The sequence below is a fragment of the Marmota marmota genome, unplaced genomic scaffold, assembly GCF_001458135.2.
Source record: "Marmota marmota marmota unplaced genomic scaffold, marMar, whole genome shotgun sequence".
Lineage (NCBI taxonomy): Eukaryota > Metazoa > Chordata > Mammalia > Rodentia > Sciuridae > Marmota > Marmota marmota.
Genome location: NW_025999977.1, coordinates 42,094,354 through 42,114,550, shown reverse-complemented (window position 1 = coordinate 42,114,550; position 20,197 = coordinate 42,094,354). Strand labels below are relative to the sequence as shown.

The 20,197-nt window shown below is 38.3% G+C and overlaps 2 protein-coding genes across 7 annotated transcripts in view; one reads left to right on the top strand and one right to left on the bottom strand.

The window, feature by feature from the left end:
* Positions 1 to 3,624: 3,624 nt before the first annotated feature.
* Positions 3,625 to 7,546, bottom strand: Ptrhd1 (peptidyl-tRNA hydrolase domain containing 1). The gene is made up of 2 exons (XM_015479917.2): positions 7,295 to 7,546; positions 3,625 to 3,950 (listed from the first exon to the last, which is right to left on the bottom strand). Exons 1-2 carry the CDS (start codon positions 7,544 to 7,546, stop codon positions 3,780 to 3,782), a joined length of 423 nt encoding a protein of 140 aa, XP_015335403.1. The 3' UTR covers positions 3,625 to 3,779.
* The window catches only part of Cenpo (centromere protein O), a 26,969-nt gene continuing 14,082 nt past the window's right edge, over positions 7,311 to 20,197 (top strand). For 3 of the 6 annotated variants that reach the window (XR_007348162.1, XM_048804728.1, XM_048804731.1), the window contains exons 1-3: positions 7,311 to 7,715; positions 7,883 to 7,984; positions 10,724 to 10,905. Coding sequence is in view for 5 of the 6 variants with exons in the window: in XM_048804728.1 (XP_048660685.1) it covers positions 7,939 to 7,984; positions 10,724 to 10,905 (228 nt within the window). In the remaining variant the exon portion in view is untranslated. Of the gene's footprint in view, positions 7,785 to 7,882; positions 7,985 to 10,723; positions 10,906 to 20,197 lie in introns of all 6 variants that reach the window. The other 3 variants (XM_048804730.1, XM_015479916.2, XM_048804729.1) reach the window with 2 other exon arrangements.

Here is a 20,197-nt window from a genome sequence, read left to right as displayed (position 1 = left end):
GTGCAGACACTCATCTCTCTTCTTTTATCACTATGTTTTACTGAAGAATTCAGAATTATCAAATTTAAAACAAATTTTTTTAAAGATGCAGTGTCAATTGGAAATTTTCCTAATTGGCTTGAATGGAAATATCAGGGAATGCTTGAAGATCTGTGGATGGCAACACTCCCAGACAGCAAAAAGGGAATTAGACAACTGGCTTATTTGATTGAGAGCTCTTTGAGGGTGGCTCTTTGGGGTGGTGTCTCATGTAACTTCCTACACTTAGGCTGTAGCACCAAGTGCCCTGGCACTGTCACAGGATTTGCATAAATCAATGCATTTAATCCACACAGCTCTACTATAAATCTCTATTTTGCAGATGAGAAAATTGGGCTCAGGGAAGTTGAGTGGTTTGCCAAAATTCATTGAACTTGAAAGAATGGGAGACATATGTGGACTCAGGCAGTTTAACAGCCTGTGTTCCTCCCACTATGGTAAGCCATTTAATACATTGCACAGTAAGTATATTCAATGTTATGAAGGATTATATGCCTCCCAATTCATAGGAAAAAAAAATCAACAGGTGTGATCAATGTCAACTTTCTTCCTCCTCCAATCTATGAACAGCTATACCCTCCCCTACTATGAATTTATGAACAGCTATACCCTCCCCTACTGTCTTTCCTGCAGAAAAAAATTCCCCTCTTTCTCAGTTCAAGTCCAGTTCTTCCCTATATCCTTGACCCACCTCTCACCACTTTCTCTGGATTTTTTTTTTTTTCCGGTACCAAGGATTGAAGCAAGAAACGCTTAAACACTGAGCACATCCCCAAGCCCTTTTTTAAATTTTATTTTTGAGACAGGGTTTTGCTAAGTTGCTTAGGGCCTCACTAAGTTGCTGAGGCTAGCCAGAAACTTACAAGGCTCAGCCTCTCAAGTTGCTGGGATTATAGGAGTGTGCCACTAAGCCCAGCATCTTTGGACTTGTTTTATCAATTATTTTACTTAAAAACTATAATGTCTCCTCTTGTTTAAGCCAACTTTTGCATACTGTGACCAAAATATCTGACAAGAACAACTGAGAGGAGGAAGTTTATTTAGGGCTCACAATTTCTGTGTCCCTGTACAAAGATAGCTGACTCTAATTCTCTCGGCCCAAAGTGAGGCAACACATCAAGGGGAAAAGACCCAATAGAGGAAAGTGGCTCAACTCATGGCAGGGTCAGGAAGCAGAGAGGGTAGGGGGAACAGGCCACAAGATGCACCCTTCTGGGGCATGCCCCAGTGACCCACTTCCTCCAGCCACGCCCCTCTTACCTACAGTTACTACCAGTCAGCCCATTCAAACCAGGATGAACTGATTAGGTTATAGCTATCTTAATCTAATAATTTTATCTCTGAATATTACTGCATTAACAGGAGATGTTAGGAGACACAACATAACCAAACCATAACACCTTTCCTTAACCCCCTTCTCTTTACCTACCAACTTACTCAAACATTAAAGAAAATTCCCTGATGGGACCTAACATTCACCTTCCCAGTCCCCAATCATCATCCTCTTTTCCCTTTCAAAGTTCTTAAAAGGACAGTCCCCAGTTCTTACCTCCCCTCCCATTCTTGTCTCAGCAGATCAATCTGATTTCCATCCTCAGTATGCTATTTAAGCTGCTTTCACTGAATTTGCCAATACAATCCTAATTGTTAAGTTTTCAGTTGCTATTTAATGAAATTTTGTCACTTTTAGCACTCTTTCCTGGGGTTGGCTCTGCCCTTGGCACTCTACCAGTTCTCCCTGGGAGACCTCATTCACTCAGGTGACTACTTTTTTAAAGGAAAATCTTCGTAGCTAATGTCCTAGTAGAATACTACCTAGGGGATATATAATTCTTTGTGTAATCATCTGTATCTGTCTTCACATGAGATGCTTAGCTTCCTGAGGGCAATAACTCTTTTCATGCTATGGTTTGTGTAAGTGGCCCCCAAAGGTCCATAAGTTAAAGGCTCAGTCCCTAGGGTGGCCCCATGGGACGTGGTCCAACCTTTCAGAGATGGGGCCTAGTGGGAGGTCTTTAAGTCATTTGGGGTGTGCCCTTAAAGGGGAAGCGTGGGACCCCAGCCTCCTTCTCATTCTCTTGCTTCCTGACATGAGGCAACCAGTTTGCTTCACTACTTGTTCCCCCCCTTTGCATCTAGTACCCCCACCAGAATTTCAAAGCAGTAAATCAGCCAGTCTTGGACTAGAACTTTCAAACCTGTAAGCCGAAATAAGCCTTTTATCTTTATAAGTTAACAATCTCAGGGGGAACTGGTTCAAACACTCATTTAATATTTTCAGCTCTTAGTATAGCTGCCACAGCAGATATTCAGCGTTTCTGTTGAATACATTACCCTATGAACTTTGCTTCATGATGTTCAAGCGATTTCTGTAGATGTGTCCAAATGTTTATATCAATATTTTAAACATTGTACAGTGTCATAGGTGTATAGGGAAAAGAACAATCACTTTTGGCTGAATAGGACTTCAGGAAGGTGATAGCACTTGAGCTGCAAATAATTTAAGTGAAATCCAGAAGTGGAAAAGGGAGGGGAAGAAAAGTCACATTCTATTCCCAGACTAGAGACTGGAGAAGAGCAACTAGAGTAACTGTTGAAACACAGAGTATGGATAAGGGAAGAGAATATTCAACTAAAAAGAAGGTGGGGAATATAAATGGGGAGAGCTGAAGGCTAAACTAAGGAGTTCCAGCATTATTCCATGGCCACGCAGTAGCCTTTATTGAACAGATACCAAGATACACTGGAGGTAGTCAGATAAGTGGGCCACTCTGATAAGCAAAACAGCCTAATACAGAGTGGTAGCAACACATGAATTATAAGAAAATAGCTATAGTACATGACAAATTTCATCAAATGTAATAAATGTGTGTGTGTGTGTGTATTTAAACTTTTTTGATATTGAAATACATCTTACAAGTCATTTGCATGTCTTGTTTTTTGGGTGGGTAGGGGGTCCTGGGGATTGAAACCAGGGATGCTCTACTACTGAGCTACATCCCCAGCTTTTTTAAAATCTCTTAAATTTTGAGACAAGGTCTTGTTAAGTTCCTGAGGCTGGCCTAGAACTTACAACCTGCTTCAACCTCCCAAACTGCTGGGATTACAAGCATGTACCACTGTGCCCCATTGGTAGCATTTCTTAACAATACATAAAACAATGCCTCTTCTTAAAGTTGATGTTGTCTTAAAAATATAAATATAGATAGGAATAAGAAATAAAGAATTCAAAGGCAAAGTTTTAAATCTGGGTAATTAGAAGAACTCAAAGACAGATGCAGGAGTACACAACAGTAATCCCAGCTACTTGGAAGCTGAGGCAAGAGGATTGCAAGTTGGAAATCAGCCTGGGAAATTTAGTGAGACACTGTCTCAAAATTTAAAAAGCTCAGTGTTAAGAGTGCCATTGGATTTAATCCCCTACTGTAAGGGGCGGGGTGGGGGAACTCCATTATTCATAACAAAAAAGTGAGTTTCCTCAATTCCTTATACCAGAGTCAAACTAAATCTATTTGGACAATGGCCCATAGGTAATATTGCTGTTCATTATTATTACTTTCCTTATTTGCTAATAATAGGAGGAAGTACTTATTAATGACAACTTTAATTCGAACATGTGTGGGATTCTCAAGAAACCACAACTGAAGAGTAAGCTGAGAGTAAAAGGAGTACATGATGCTCAGGGATGAATGGAATTCTATTTCTGGCCCAGTTGATATTCAACCATATCAAAGCAGCAGTCATTTGAACAATCGGAACTTTTTCAAATACTGGTTCACTTCTTCTTTGGGGTATGGTCGGAGTGCAATGCAAGTGGCAATATTCTCTGGCTGCTCAAGCCACAGCATGTGGTCAATGTTCTTCTGTTGCAGGGTCTCAGCCAGCTCCTTTAGGGTGGTCTCATCTGGAGCCTACAAGGAATAGAACACATAGCACAGATTGAGCAGCTCATTTAGAAAATGTCAAAAGCCCACAAATACAAGGGTGTGTGTGTATTTCTCTTAACTAAAACTGGAGCAAGAGTTTCATTCTCTGGATTGCCATTCACTCTCTGCAGGACTTAGATAAGTGGCTGGGGAGGTGAGAGGCAGGGAGAAACCTAATAGTCCTATTAACAAAATGGAGATTTTTCTCTTTCCTCTTGAGATGTTTTAAGTATGCCCCATACATTTTCTAGCTCCCCTACAATTGGTATTCACAATAGCCATCCCTAATTCTTTGGCCAGCTAGGACTTTAAGAGCTAATTACTGGAAGGATTTCTAAAATTACATACACCTTCCTTCTCCAATCCCACCAGGCCCAAAGCCTAGAAATTTTCCTTCTGCTGGGACAGCTCCCACTTTTTTTTTTTTTTTAATGAAAGGGAAAATAAACTATTCCCTAACACCTTTCTAAAATTATTTCTGGGTCATCCCTATCACCCACTTCAAAAATCCCATGCTGCATCCCATTGCAGGAAGTATTAAAACTATAACTCAGAAAATTAGTGTATAATTATGCATAAGACACATTTTTTGCCTATGAAGGCAGACGTCACTAAGATAACTGGAGGCTTCTTTTATCAAGTTAGTGAATGCTAGGATTGTCACTCATCTGGCAAAAGGCCTTCAGGTAAAGCCATGCTAGAGGCACTAATGCCACCTCCCCCTCCCCACCTTGTGGCTCTGGGCAGCAGCATAGTATAATAGGTAAGTCTCTGGAATCAGACTGCTGGACTTCAAACTCTTGCTTTACCAACTATTGCTTGTGTGAACTTGAATAAGTTATGTGACTCAGCAGGGCCTCTGTTTCTCCTTTGTGAAAAAGAGATGATAATGCTTCCTAGCGATAATGAGAATTCAGTGAAATTAGGCTTAGACCTATAACTGGCACATAATAAACACCAATAGATATACTTAATCTTGACACTGGCTTATATTTCATTGGTCCTTAAAGCGACTGGAGCACTATAATTTAATCAGAAATGACTCCTAAGTCCATTTCTTTATTCATGGCTAACAACTTTGGAATCATCAAATAGATGTCTATTAGTTTCCTTTGGGCTTCAGATGTCTTGTCTGAGGAATGGGAGTCTTGAACCAGATTTCTGGAAGCCGTTTTTGTATAAAAAAGAATCTAAATGAAAAGAATCTGTCTGCTTTTTTTCTGAGTACTCAGAGTTCCAAGACATTTTCGTAAAGACTACTGCTTGCTGCTTCACTACCTAACAGCCTATCTCTCTCTCTCTTTTTTTTTCTTGAAAGATACTGTCTTTGTCAGCCATCCATGAAGGAAACTATCCCACCCCTCCACTCCAGGGTTCTGTTCTGTTCTTTTTTTTTTAAGCACTTTTTTTCTCACTACAAGATATTGATGTAGAAAATTTAAAAATATAGAGAAATATAAGGAAATAACCAAAATCCCACCATCTAGTGAATATTTAGATGTACTTCCTTTCAAAATTAAAATCATTCTGTGTATATAATATAACTCAACTAGCTTCATATCAATTGCATTCATATGCCATTAAATACACTTCAAACATGATTTCAGCTGTTTATATAATAATACTTTATAAGGGCACAAATTAACCAAGTCTAGCACTAGAAATTTATTATTTCTACATTTTTCACCAGTACAAAGTGCTCCTTTGAAAATCTCTGCTCAAAGCTATAAGAATATCTAGGGAATAACATTCTGGACCAAGAGAAGAACAAATACAAAAGCCACAAAGCTGAAATATGCCACGTTGAAAATTATGTATAAAGAGACACAAATGAAGTTAAAAGGGCCAGAAAGGAGACTGCATTGATAGCAAAGGGAGAAAATGAAGGAATTGTGGACTAGAGTGTTAGAGAAGATTATACTGTCACAAAATATCTGAGATAATCACCTTAAAAAGAGGAAAGATTAACTTTGGCTTATAGTTTTGGAAGTTTCAGTCTATGGCCAATTTACCCTATTGCTTTTGGGCTTACGGTGAGGAGAATGTAGCAGGGAAAGCTGCTCACCTCATGAAGTAAAAATTAGGAAGAGGAGGTGTCCGGGTCTCAGTATCCCCTTTAAGGACACATCCCCATGACCTAAAGGCTCCCATGAGGTCCTATCCCTTAAAGTTTCTACTACCTCCCAGTACACAAAACAGTACCAAACCTTTAATTCAGAGGCCGTTAGGGGACATTTAAGGAAGCTCAAACTATAGCAGAGATTTTAAGAAATTGTCAGATTCTATTATAATCTGAAATTAGAAGCAACATGATTTCTGAGTAGTCGGAAATGAGGTATGGGAGAAAAATGTGTCAACATTGATAATTTCAAGGTTTTGAACCTGAATACTTGAAAGATAGATGAAGTGGTCATTAACTGAGAGTGAAAATTCTGGGTAACACTGGTTTGGGGGAAGAGAAAGTGACTTGAAGACCACAGAATGACTTCTAGAAGACAAGGAAAACGCTTCATGTATTCCTGTTTACATCTCTGTCAGCATCTTAATTAGCCTACAATAAGGTACTAAAAACTATTGAATAAATCAGGGAATGTATAATCCTAAAAAAAAAAAAAAAATTCTGCTCAAAGCTATTTGGTTGCACCTGTTTTTTTTTTTTGTTTTTTTTTTTAAAAGAGATACAGGGCTTCCAGCAGAACTGCGAGTCAAAGGGTAAGTAAGATCTGTTTGGCTATCTAGACCTTACCGCTGTTTTTTAAGGTGTGCGGATTTACACCCTCGGTGTCTGGTATTTCCGATGCTAGGTTCAACTGATGCTATTCAAACATCTATTTACAAATAGTGTGGTGTCACACCTAGGTAAATGCATACTTCACTTTACTTCTGTATCCAAAGCGAAAAGGAAATTTTGTGTCCACATCCCTTCTGAGTTGGTTACCTAGGCGGCATTACATCTGAGGACAGCTATACAAGGCTGGCCAGTGCGGACGCAGAAAGGCGAATGCACAAGTAGGCAGGGAAGGACTCGCTCCGCCATTCTCCCTTGGAGGCGTTTCCGCAGGCCCCACCAGTTTCCGGTGAGACCAGAAGGGTGCGGAGCCGTTCTTACTAACGAGCGAGATGTCCACTCTTCACAAACCAGAGGATGTGAAGGTGCAAGGGAGAGCTCCTCGTGTAACAACCCAAGTCCCAAAACCTTTTCCAAAGTCTAAAAGTTAGAAATTCCTCCGCACTCAGACCACACCTACCCCACAGAGTTAGGCCTCAAGACCACACCCACTTCCGGTCTCGGCGTCCTCAAAGTCCCTCCCTTGGCCTGGGTGCCTCACCTCGAGAACCACTTTACGCATGCGCCCCAGCTCGCGAAGGTAAGCCGTGGTGTGCGGGTGGTCGCGGTGAAGGTGTAATGCTGCGGTAGCTGCATGACAAGCCTGCGCTACCAGTGCGCCCGCTGGCCAGGAGAACGGAGCCTGCGATAAATCTTTTCGAAGCACCAAGTATTGTACCAGGATCTGCGGCTCCGCCCCAGAGGACGCCATCTTCCTAACAACCTGAGCGGCCAGGCCTGTTCCCCGGTGCATCCTGGGATCAGGGAGGGGCCCTGAGCGCTGCCATGTTTTTGTACGGAAGGAGCGCAAAGCACGCTGGGACTGACGCTGGTGTTTGAAGGCGGGACGGCGGGAATTCTTTTTCCAGACTTTGGTGAGGAAGAGAGGAAGGTGAATGGAAGGCCTGTGGACCCCCTGGCAGGTAACTAGGGTGTGGACTTTAAAAAGCTCCCGGGCTGGGCCTGAGGGGCCGCGCCCGGGGGGCGGAGAGGTGAGTCCCTCGGGGACTATTGGGTTTTCTCGGAGCCCAGAGGGCGAGTCCAAACGGGCATGGGTCTGACTTGTTGCTGTTTTTCTTCTATCATTAAGGACTTCATTAGACTTCACTGGAAAACTTCATAGGAAAACAGGAATTTGAGGAGGAGATGGAGCGCGCACACACTTTATGTCAAGACGGTGTGTCCACAGGAGGTATTTAAAATTCGCTTTTGTCCCCTTAGTGCTGCTGCCTCAGGTAACCCGCACGCTGAAAGCCTTTTCCTTCCTATAACTGGTGTGTGCAGTCCTGCTTAGGGTTAGAATGGTGAAAGCAGCTAACGTCGAAGATTCCAAAGAACAGCAGCCAAGAACAGGAAAAAGAATTACTTGGTGTTTCTAGGCGCCTCCTTCTGAAACTGATAGGTTGCGTTGATGATATACCAGTGTTTACATACAGAGTCGCAGCTGTAGCCAGTGAGATCTCTTTCCAGATTGGTTTTGTTTTGTTTTTAATGCATTACTTCTGAGGGGAAATCAGTGTGGGGCTGTGAATGGATATTGCTTAGACCTGTATTTTATGTCTGGTTCTGCTTTTATAGAGTTTGCGGCCTCGAGTGAGTTACTGTATAGTTTTCTTCCTCAATTTCTTCATCTGGAACATGGAGATGAATAGTAGCATTGTTGTGTTGGTTGTGGATGTTATATACATACTTTTTTACATGCTGTGTAAGTAAAGCATCTAGCACAAATGTCTTAATATGTAAGCAATGTTCAACAAATACTTTATTTTGGAGTTGATTGCCATTATGAAACAATGAACTTTAATACATGAGTGCTTAGTCTTTTGGATACTGAAATTTGCCTCTCTGTTTCTGTCCAGAAGTGAGGTTGCTTTAACTGTCCTCTTTAATACCCAGTAGTATTTGTGAGCAATTCTTGTTATTGTGCTTTTCTAGTTCTGTGCTATTTTTTAGAGCTTCAAGTGTGTCTTGACTCTTAAGGAGTATGCAGTTTCTGAGAAAGTCAGGTGATTTTAGTATCCTTGTTTTCCTCTGAGTCCTTACTATCATAGATGACTGAAAGCCATACTCAGAAAGCTTATGCTGAGACTTTAGATAATAAACAGTCTTTGGGTTAAGATTAATTGTTACTTCAAAACTAAAAATAAGTTTGGTGACACATGCTACAATTAGAAGTCTCTAGTCTAGGCCTAATTTTGTTTCTTTCAAAATAAGTGTTGAGGGCTGGGGATATGGCTCAAGTGGTAGTGCGCTCTCCTGGCATGCGTGCGGCCCGGGTTCGATCCTCAGCATCACATACAAACAAAGATGTTGTGTCTGCCGAGAACTAAAAACAATAAATATTAAAACAGAAAAAAAAAAAAAAACCTCAAAATAAGTGTTGATAAACTGGCATGTATACACAATGGAATATTACTCAGCAATAAAAGAGAATAAAACCATGCCATCTGCAGGTAAATGGATGGAGTTAGAGAAGATAATGCTAAGTGAAGTTAGCCAATCCCAAATAACCAAATGCCAAATGTTTTCTTTGATATAAGGAGGCTGAATCATAGTGATTTAGGGAGAGGGATTATGGGAGGAATAGAGGAACTCTAGATAGGGCAGAGGGGTTGGAGGGGAAGGGAGGGGGTATGGAGTTAGAATGTGATGATCATTATTATCCAAAGTACATGTATGAAGACATGAATTGGTGTGAATATACTTTGTATACAACCAGAGATATGAAAAATTGTGCTCCATATGTGTAATAAGAATTGTAATGCATTCCGCCATCATATATAAATAAAAAAAATAATAAGTGATGATATGGAAGTTTTGGATCATCACCTAGACCAGTCAAAGGGTAATTCTATAATTTTTTTATTGTCTTTCCCAAATAATATTTAAACATTTAGCTGTTACCCATACTGGTTTGGGCCCTCTGCTTGGTAATTTTACCACCTTTTTGCTAATGGAATGAGATCTGTGGAAGGAGTCAATTGAGAGGAAATAGATACAGCAGAGAAAAGGGATAATATAATTTGAGGCTCCTGAGAAAACAAGAGGATATAGGAGTCAATAAGTAATGGTAAGAAATACAAATGAAATATGGCTATTCTGTGTATTGTATTTTTATTTGTATCTCATGCTAGTTTTTCTTTTCAGTGGGATATATACCAACCATAAGGGAATCAGGGAGTCTATATGTCTAGTTGTTTTTTTGGGTTTTTTTTTTTTGGTTTTGGGGACCAAATTCAGGTCCTTGAGATGCCAGGCAAGTGCTCTACCATTGAGCTACATCCCCACACCTTTTTATTTTGAGACCGAGTCTTGATAAATTGCTGAGGTTAGCCTTGAACTTGCGATCCTCCTACCTCACCCTTCCAAGTAGTGGAATTATAGGCATGTACCATGAAGTCTAGGAAGATGTCTAGTCTTTATTGGATAGATGAATGAGATAAGTTTTTGGACTTTCTCCCTCAACGATTCTCATGTGTGTATATGCTTATGAACCCTACAACACAGATGTTGGATCTACTTCAGAAACCTAATTAAAATGAAGTATGGTAGTTAAAAAGTATAGACTTTGTGTAAGGGAGATTTCATCTAGACTGGTAAAACTGTTGAAGCATCCTTTTCCACAAAGAGATGTGCTTTTGTGATATTATGTAGGCCTAGATAACATACTGCTGGCTAGAAAACATGAAATAGATAAATCAGATTCTCTCTCTTGTTCTCTTTGAATAGTGACCTGGTAAGGAACTATTTTTATATCAGTGTCTAACCCAAAAGGTTGATCTTTGATTTTAGTTGTCAGATCCTCTAACAATTCAGCTGGCCACAAAGTTCTGGAAAAAAGAGACACCCTCTGTTCCTTCTTGAAGTGCTTGCTGTTGGTGGAAATAGAAAACCTTGTCTTCTTGTGAAATTCCCTTTTTACTTTCCTTAGGTGTTTTAGCCCACTTGGAAAGATTAGAGGCTCAGGCGAACAAATCCCATAAAGAATCTGAAGAACTGCAGAGAGCTCAACCAGAGGAAAGTGCTCTTGAAACCAAGATTCACCAACTGAGGCACATTCGAGATAAACTAAGGGCTGAAGTGAAGCAACGACAAGCCAGAGTGAGTCGAAGGGTAATGTTGGCAGACTTTTTAGGGTATAAAGAATAGTAGTAATCCAAGTATTGACAAATTTGTATAATATGTTTTATTGTGATCTTACCATATTGTTTTCAGTCTTTAATGCTTCAAATGGTCAGATCTTTAGTTACAGCTGATTATCAACTACAGTTGTCAGGTAATTATGATGGGCCCAGCACATTCTTTATAACATTCCCCCATCCTTACAGACATCTAAGCCTCTTACCCCAATCTCAGCAGACTTGAGTCATTTGTATTTCTGACAGTAGTGCCATCTTTCTGTCACTCACACTCAAAATCTCACAGGAAACATCAACTCTTCCTTCTTGTCAATTTATTCTGTAGCCAAGGTCCAGTCGGCAAGACCTGTCAATTTTTCCTTTATGTGTCTTTATATTTACTCCCTTCATTGCCATAGCTCAAATATTTTCCATATATGTAGTAAAATTTTATCTAGAATTGGACACTAGGATTACTGTAGTATCTGCTAGCTGGGGTCTCTTCTAGGACTTCTACTTTTCTAATCCTGTATATGTCACAAAACACCAAACTGTTCCTTGCCCAGGTACCATCAGTATGCCTCTGGGATGACATGGCTTTCATCTTTTTCTTGCCATTTCTCTTTCCCTCTCTCCCCTCCCCTTTCCTTAACTCCCTTTGCATTTTTCTTCTTAACTCCCTTCTCTCCTTTGTTTTTTTATTAAAATAAACTATACAAAGTGCACAAATAGAATGAATATTTTACAGAGTGAACACAACCAGTTATCTACCACACAGCTCAAAAGTGTAGAATTTTGTCAGTACCCCAGAATTCTCCCTTTTGCCTCTTCCTAATCATTTCTTTGAAGTAACCACTATTCTGATTCCTGTCACCGATATCCGGTTTTACCTGTTTTTGAACTCTATAAAAAGTATCAACTCTTTTGTGTCTGACTTCTTTTACTAAATGTTGTGTCTGTGAGATTCATCTATTTGCATGAGTGGTAATTCTTTTTATTGCCATATAATAATCCTGTTTTATGAATATAGGACAGTTCACCTATTCTGTTGATACCGAATGGGTCATTTGGGTTGCTTCATTTTGGGATGATAATGAATATTGTTGCCATGAACATTCTTACTCCTTTCCTTTAGTATAAAAATACACACTTTTCTGTTAGGTGACACCTCGTAGAATTGCTGAGACATAGGGCATGTATTCTGCCAGTATTTGAAAACGCTGTGCCAGTTTCACATTTCCGAGTATGTTATAAGATTTCTGTTGCTTTGTATCTTTACCATAGGTTTTATCAGTTTTAAAATCTGTCATTCTGGTGGGAGTATCTCATTGTGGATTTAATTTGTATTTGCCTGATCACTTATGATTTTATATATAGAGAGTCCTCTGTATCCATGTGTTCCACATTTGTGGATTCACCCAGCCATGATGGATCAGAAATGTTCAAGAAAAAAAATTGCATCCGTACTGAACATGTCCACACATTTTTTTTTTTTTTTTTGGTGGAGGGTGGTAGGGATTGAACCCAGGGGTATTTTACCACTGAGCTATGTTCCCAGCCATTTTTATTTTTTATTTTGTGACAGGATCTCTCTAAGTTACTGAGTTGTTGAGGGTGGCCTCAAACTGTGAACTGCCTGCTTCAGCCTTCCAAGTCACTGGGATTACAGCATATGCCACTGTGCCCAGTCAGACTTTTCTTGCCATTATGGTATTCTCTAAATGATACAGTATAATAACTGTTATATAATGTTGCATATTTTTCATATTAAGTATTATAAGTAATCTAGAGGTGATTTAAAGCATGGCAGGAAGTTTGTACATTATATGCATATACTATGACATTTTATGTAAGGGACTTAAGCATCCGTAGATTTGGGTATCCAAAGGGGGTCTTAGAACCAGTCCCCTTTGGATACTAAGGTACAATTAAACACTAAAAATCTTCCATGGTGAAGTGTGCTTTTTCAGGCTTAAGTACATTTTTATTTGTTGTTATTAAATATAGAAGTCTTTACATATTTTGGATATGAGTTCTTCTTTGAGTATATATGTTAGAATTTTCCCTTGCACTGTGGCTTGCCTTTTTACTCTGTCATGGTGTCTCGTGATGAAAATACATTCTCTGTTTAATGAAATTCAGTTCAGGAATTATGTTTTGTGCTCTTTGTGTACTGTTTAATTTTTTTCTGGCTTATGATCAAGATGATATTCTGTGTTATATTCTTTATTTATTTTTAAGAGAGAGAGAGAGAGAGAGAATTTTTTTTTAATATATTTTTTTTTTTAGTTTTCGGCGGACACAACATCTTTGTATGTGGTGCTAAGGATCGAACCCGGGCCGCACGCATGCCAGGCGAGCGCGCTACTGCTTGAGCCACATCCCCAGCCCTATATTCTTTATTTTAAGCTTTATTGTATCCTCTTTTGCTTTAGAATTGCAGTCTACTTAGAGTAAATTTCTGTGTGCATTGTGTGATAGAAGTCCTGCTGCTTTTCTTGTCTCCCCCCCGCCCCCATATGGATATCCAGTTCATCCAACACTTCTTGAAAAAACTTCTCTTACAGTAGGGTAGGGAAGTTGGGGAGCATGAGAGGAATAGATGAACTCTAGATAGGCAGAGGGGTGGGAGGAAAAGGGAGGAGATAGGGGATTAGCAAGGATGGTGGAATGTGATAGACATCATTATCCAATGTACATAAGATGAAGACACAAATTGGTGTCAACATACTTTATATACAACCAGAGATATGAAAAATTGTGCTGTATACATGTAATAAGAATTGTAATGTGTGGGAGACCAACCTTGCACGTGACTGGGACACACTCCCCAGCTGGGTGCTGAGGCACTCAGTCACAGAAATGTGGCAGAGCTTTCCCCACCCTTCTTGGGTTTGAGAGTTGGTGTCTGTTGTGCATGGGTGTGTCTTGCTACAGCCCATGGGTGAAGCTATTCTCACCTGTTCCTTTGTAATATAACCCCTGCCCTGTTTAGGATAGAATCTTCCATGGAAGTGCCTTGTGTGTGTCCCCTCCTCTTACTGTGCCCTTGGGTATGGCCTACCCAGGTGTCAGTCAACCTGCTGACAGTGGACATCATGAAGATAGATTCAGCCCCCTGAAACCTGACCCCTTGCCTCATTTGAATAGCTTCTCCTCAATAAAAAGGGTCAGCGCGTGCTCTCACTCTCTCTTCTTGCAGACCCTTAAGGTCAGAGGAGCCATCACAGCGACCCCAAAGAAAAAGGTATTTGTGTCTCTTGTGTGGTTATTTTGCACAGCCCAATTAGCCCAATTTAACTGGAGCAACCCCTGAGCCTTTTAGTCTCGAACAGAAACCTGGCAGTAATGCAAAAAAAAAAAAAAAGAAAGAAAGAAAAGAAAAATAAAAAGACATTTCTCATGGCCTGTTATATTCTATTTGTTCATCTTTGCCACAGCCAGAGGTTTATTTGCTATAAGTGTTGATACCCATAGTACATGTTCTCTTGAGAATTATCTTGTCTCAAGATTCTTGACTCCTGGGATTCTCCATAAATTTGAGAATCGATTGTCACTTTCAAAAATGAACCTCTTCATTTTTATTGTAATGATACTAAATCTATAGGTCAGTTTGGGGAGAACTTGCCTCTTTACAGTACTTCATCTTCCAGTCAGTGTACATGGTATATCTTTCCATTTAATTTTAGTTGACTTTTCTCACTAATGTATAGTTTTATGTGTAGAGGTTTTAAACCTTATGTATTTGCAGGGATCAGCAGAATTTTCCTGTGTAGGGCCAGGTATTTTAGGTTTTGTGAGCCATATGATCTCTATGGCAGTTGTTTAGCTCTGCTGTTGTAGCATGAAAGACAGTATGAAAAATGGGTGTGGTGTTAGCCAGTGAAACTTTATTTATAAATCAAGCATCTGGCTGGGTTTCACCCATAAAATACACTTTTGATGACCCTGATATATGGTATTATCTTTTAGAAGTTTTATTCCTAGTTGTATTATATAGAAATACATCTGATCTTATATATGGCAACTTTGCTAAATCCACATATTCTAATAGTTTTTCTTTCTAGTTTGGAGAATTTCTACATTTGGAATTATGTCATATGCAAACACTTAGTTTTATTTTTTCCTTTCTAATCCTTGGAGCTTTTGTTTTTCTTGCCTAATCCACTGGCTACAATCTCTGCTATGTTGAATAGAGTCATGGGGTCAGTCTTTTTGCTTTAAATCTGTACCTTTTATCAAATTAAAGAAATATTCTGTATTTCTAATTTGCTGTTTTAATCCCATGGTCAAGTATTTAATTTCATGACTTTTTTCTACTGTGTATATTAAGGTGGTCCTATGACTTTGTCCTTTTTTAAAAAAATACTTTTTGTTGTAGATGGACAGGATACTTCTGTTTATTTATTTATTTTTATGTGGTGCTGCTGAGGATTGAACCCAGTGCCTCACACATGCTAGGCAAGCACTCTGCCACTGAGCCACAACCCCAGCTTTGTCCTTTATTAATGTGTGAAATACACTAATTGATGTTTGAGAATCACCTGTACTTTCTTGGAATAAACCTAACTGGTTTGATGTATTATCATTTTTATATAATTCTAAGTTATATATTTTTAAAAAGTCCCATTTGCTAATAGGACTTTTACATCTAAATTCATGAGAGAGATTGCCCTTATTTTTTTCACCATTTTTTCTGGGACTGGTGTCACAAGAGCAGGTTGAGACATTTTTCTTCTTTTTCTATTCTCTGAAAGAGTTTATATAAAATTGGTGTTATTTTCCCTTAAAATTTTGTAAAAAAAATTCCCTGGTGGGCCTTTTCTGTGAGAAGCCTTTTAATTTCTTTTTCTTTTTTAATTGTAGTTGGACACAATTCCTTTATTTTATTTATTTATTTACTTTTATGTGGTGCTGAGGATCGAACCCAGGCCCTTGCACATGCTAGGCAGGCACACTACCACTGAGCCACAACCCCAGCCGTAAGACTTTTAATTTCTGATTCAATTTAATTGATCAGTGTAAATCTATTAATTTATTTATAATTTATAATCTATTTCCTATTTCTTCTTAGGTCACTTTTGGTAAGTTGTGTTTTTCAAAGAATTTTTTCATTCATTTTTATTCTCATATGTGTGAAACTTTTTTAAATATTTTTTTTAGTTGTAAATGGATCTTTCATTTTATGTATGTATGTATGTATTTATATGCCATGCTGAGGATAGAACCCAGGGCCTCATACAATGCCAGGCAAGTGCACTACCACTGAGCCACAACTCCAGCCCCTGAAACTTTTTTTTTTTTTTTTTAACAAGTAAAACAATCTAATTTTTTGTTCTGATATTAGTAATTTGGGCTCATTTCACTCTCTTCCCCCTTAGCTTTGTTATGTTTAATCACTTTTGTACCTTTTCGGGAATCAACTTTCTGCTTTGTCATCTTTCTCTCTTCTCTATTTTCGCTCTACTTGCTCTGGATTTAAGTTACTTTATTTTAGCTTCTTGGAAGCATACTTACTGTCTTCTTTCATAGTATTTAAGGTCATAAGTTTCCTGTTAAACACGGCCTTAACTCATCCCACAAGTTTTCTTATTTTCATTATCATTTCAACTTAAGACATTTAATTTTCCATTGTGATATCTTCTTTGGCCTGTGGGTTTTAGAAGTGTACTGCTTAATTTCCAGAACTTTGGGTATTTGTTAGTTATTTGTTTTAGTTCCAATTTACAGCTTAATTCTATTATGGTGAGAGAATATGACCCATCACATGATCAGTTTTGATAAATACTTCATGTATATTGAATATGGATTTTGCATTTGTTTTATACTATATTCTATATGTATCAAATGTGTTCATCATGTTTAAATTTGTTTTACTTTTTAAATTTATTTATTTATTTTTGGTTTTTTAGATATATATGATTGTAGAGTGCATATTGTACATGCATGGAGTATAATTTATTCTACTTAGGATTCCATTCTTATGGTTGTACATGATGTGGAGTTTCACTGTGGTATATTCATGTATGAACATAGGAAAGTTATGTCTGATTGATTCTACTGTCTTTCCTATTCTCATCCCCCCTCCAATGAACTTCTCTTGTTCCCTCTCCCCCTTATTGTGCCTAAGCATCCACATATCAGAGAAAATTTTTTGCCTTTGGTATTTTGGTATTGGCTTATTTCACTTAGCATGATAGTCTCCAGATCCATCCATTTACTAGCAAAAGTTATAAAGTCATTCTTTTTTTACAGCTGAGTAATATTCCATTGTGTATATATCCCACATTTTCTTTATATCCATTCATTTGTTGAAAGGCACCTAGGTTGGTTCCATACCTTAACTATTGTGAATTGAGTTGCTATGGACACTGATGTGGCTGTGTCACTGTACTATGCTAATTTTAAGTCCCTGGTACATACTGAAGAAGGGGATAACTGGGTCAATGGTAGTTCCATTCCAAGTTTTCTGAGGAATCTCCATATTGCTTTCCAGAGTGGTTGGGCCAATTTGCAGTCCCGCCAACAATATAAGGGTGTGCCTTTTCCCCCATGTCCTCGCCAACTTTTATTGTTAACTTGTATTCTTTTTTTTAAAATATATTTATTTTTTAGTGGTAGTTGGACACATTGCTATTATTTATTTATTTTTATATGGTGCTGAGGATCAAACCCAGGGCCTCATACGTGCTAGGCCAGCACTCTACTGCGAACCACAGTCACAGCCCAGTTAACTTGTATTCTTGATATTTGTCATTCTGACTGGAGTGAGATGAAATCTCAGTGTAGTTTTAATTGCATTTCTCTAGTTGCTAGAGAAGTTGAACATTAAATGTCTTATATCCTTACTGATTTACTTATTTTATCAGTTACTGAGATTAGATTTGTTAAAATCTTCCCCTGTTATTATGGATCTTTTTTATCTTTTTCTTTCTTTTTCTGTATTAGGTACAAATTTAGGATTATTATATCTTCTTGGTTGAGTTAACCTTTTATTATGAAATGTTGCTTATCATTTTTTTTTTTTGTGAAATATCTTATCTTTAGATCTTTGTAAAATGTTAGTAAAACTTTTTTCTTTTTTTCCAGGGCTGAGGATAGAACTCAGGGCCTTATGCTAGGCAAGCCCTTTACCACTGAACCACACCCACAGACTAACAACTTTTTGGTTAGGGTTTGCATCTTAAACATTTCTTCCTGCTCAGTCTTTCAATACCCTTATATTTAAAGTATTCCTCTTATAAGTAGCATATAGTTAAATGGTTTTAATTTAGCCTGTCTTGGTCCTTTTTTTTCTTCAGTATTGGGGATTGAATCCTAGTGTACTCTACCTCTGAGCTACACCCTCAGTTCTTTTATTTATTTTATGACAGGATTTCACTGAATTGCCCAGGTCAATCTCCTAAGTAGTTGGGATTATAGGCATGTACTACCACACCTGGCTCAGTCTTGTGGAGTATTTAGTCTACGAATTTTTAATGTAATCACCCACATCTCAGTGTATCATGTTATTATGGTTTCATTGTGCAATTTGTTTTCTATAGTCCATATCCCTTTGGAGTCATACACATAGCTAACCCTTCCAGTACTCTGTTACTTCTTGCATTTTCATAGTTCCATGTGGGATTATTTTCTTTCATGCAAGTAGCTCCTTTTGGTGTTTTTAGTATAAATCTGCTGGCAGTACATTTTCTATTTTTGTCTGAAAACATCTTTATTTCATTGCATTTTAAAATTTTAAGCATTTTTTTGCAGAGTATAGAGTTATAGATTGGAAGTTATTTTTATTCATAATTCAAATATATCATTGTTTATAGGTCCAATTAGTCTTATTTTTTAATATGTGTCTTTTTCCCCCCCTCAGACTTTATGATTTTATTTGATTTTCAGCAGTTTTATATCATGTTAGACATTGTTTTCTTTATTCTGCTTAATGTTTGTAGAATTTAAATCATTAGTTGACATTTTTTATCCATTTTGGAAATTTTGGCTACTATCTCTTCAAATAATGTGTTTATCTCATTCTTTCTTCTGTTTCTTTTTGGACTCCCATGGTATGGTTGGTTGGTTTTGTTGTTTCTGTGACCTATATCTTTACTGATTTTTCTAATCCATTTTTTTTCATATTTGTTTTAATCAGGTTATAAACTTTTATCTGTTTCGTTTCCTTTATCACTTTTTCTTACTATTTAGTTGGCTTTTAACTCTATTAAATTCCTTATTTCTGTTACTGTATTTTTTTGTTCTAAGATTACCATCTGATTTATATGTAAGATTTTTAAAATTTTATACACACACACACAGTTAGAGATTCCAGCTCTTTGATATGTGTTCTCCATCTTTTAACATGTTTTACTGGCTGTACCTGGTAACTCAGATAGCAGCATCCCTTAAATCTGTTTCTGTTATCTTCTTTTTCCTCATGATTTTCAGTCATCTGTTTCTCTTTTTCCAGTATCCCTGGCAATATTTTGATTGAGTTTTTTTCTGGCAGGCAGATAGCCTATGGATAGATCACCTTGATCTAGTTGAGGTCTAGTTTCCGTTTGCCCTTCCTCTTAGGATGTAGCCCTTTTCTAGGGCCCTCGATTGAAAGTTTGAGAGTGTTTTGGGGACACATCTACCAAAGCCCCTTTTCCTTGGCAGGCCTTAAACTCCAACCTCTGTTCTGTCAAAAATCTCTGCTTAGCAACTTCTTTTCATGTAGTCTCTTAGTTCCAAGTCACATGTGCACTGTTCAGGAATTAGCAAGTGCCAAGAGGGCAAATTGCATGCAGAATGTAGGACTCCCTTCTCTGTGGACTCTTGGCCCATAGAAAGGCTGCTTTGGTGACACTGGTTTCCAGTCTTTGTTCTCCCTATACTGAAACTGCCATGAAATGTAAAATGTAGCCTATAGCTTCCTGTCCAGGCCTTGTACCTTGAGATACAAATAAGCAAATTGTCTGAAAGGAAACGCTGCAGAGAGAGCCAGATAACTTCATAGCATTTATCTTTACTCCTCAATCCTGGCTGTTTGGATTGTACCCTAATGCCTTCAGACTATCTTTCAGTTTTCCTTGCTTGCTTATTTATATTTGCTATTTTATTCAGCTTGCATAGTTCTCAGAGGGAATTTCAGCCTTATACCTTCTACTGGGCTGTGGCTAGAAGTGCAAGTCTTGAAATCCTGCATTTGAAATCTTGCAGCCTCAGAACAGCTTTCCTGGCTTAGCCTCTTCACAGCCATCTGTTTTGCCCACCCAGTTCTCATCCTAGATGTTCCTCACACCCTTCCTGCTGCCCCC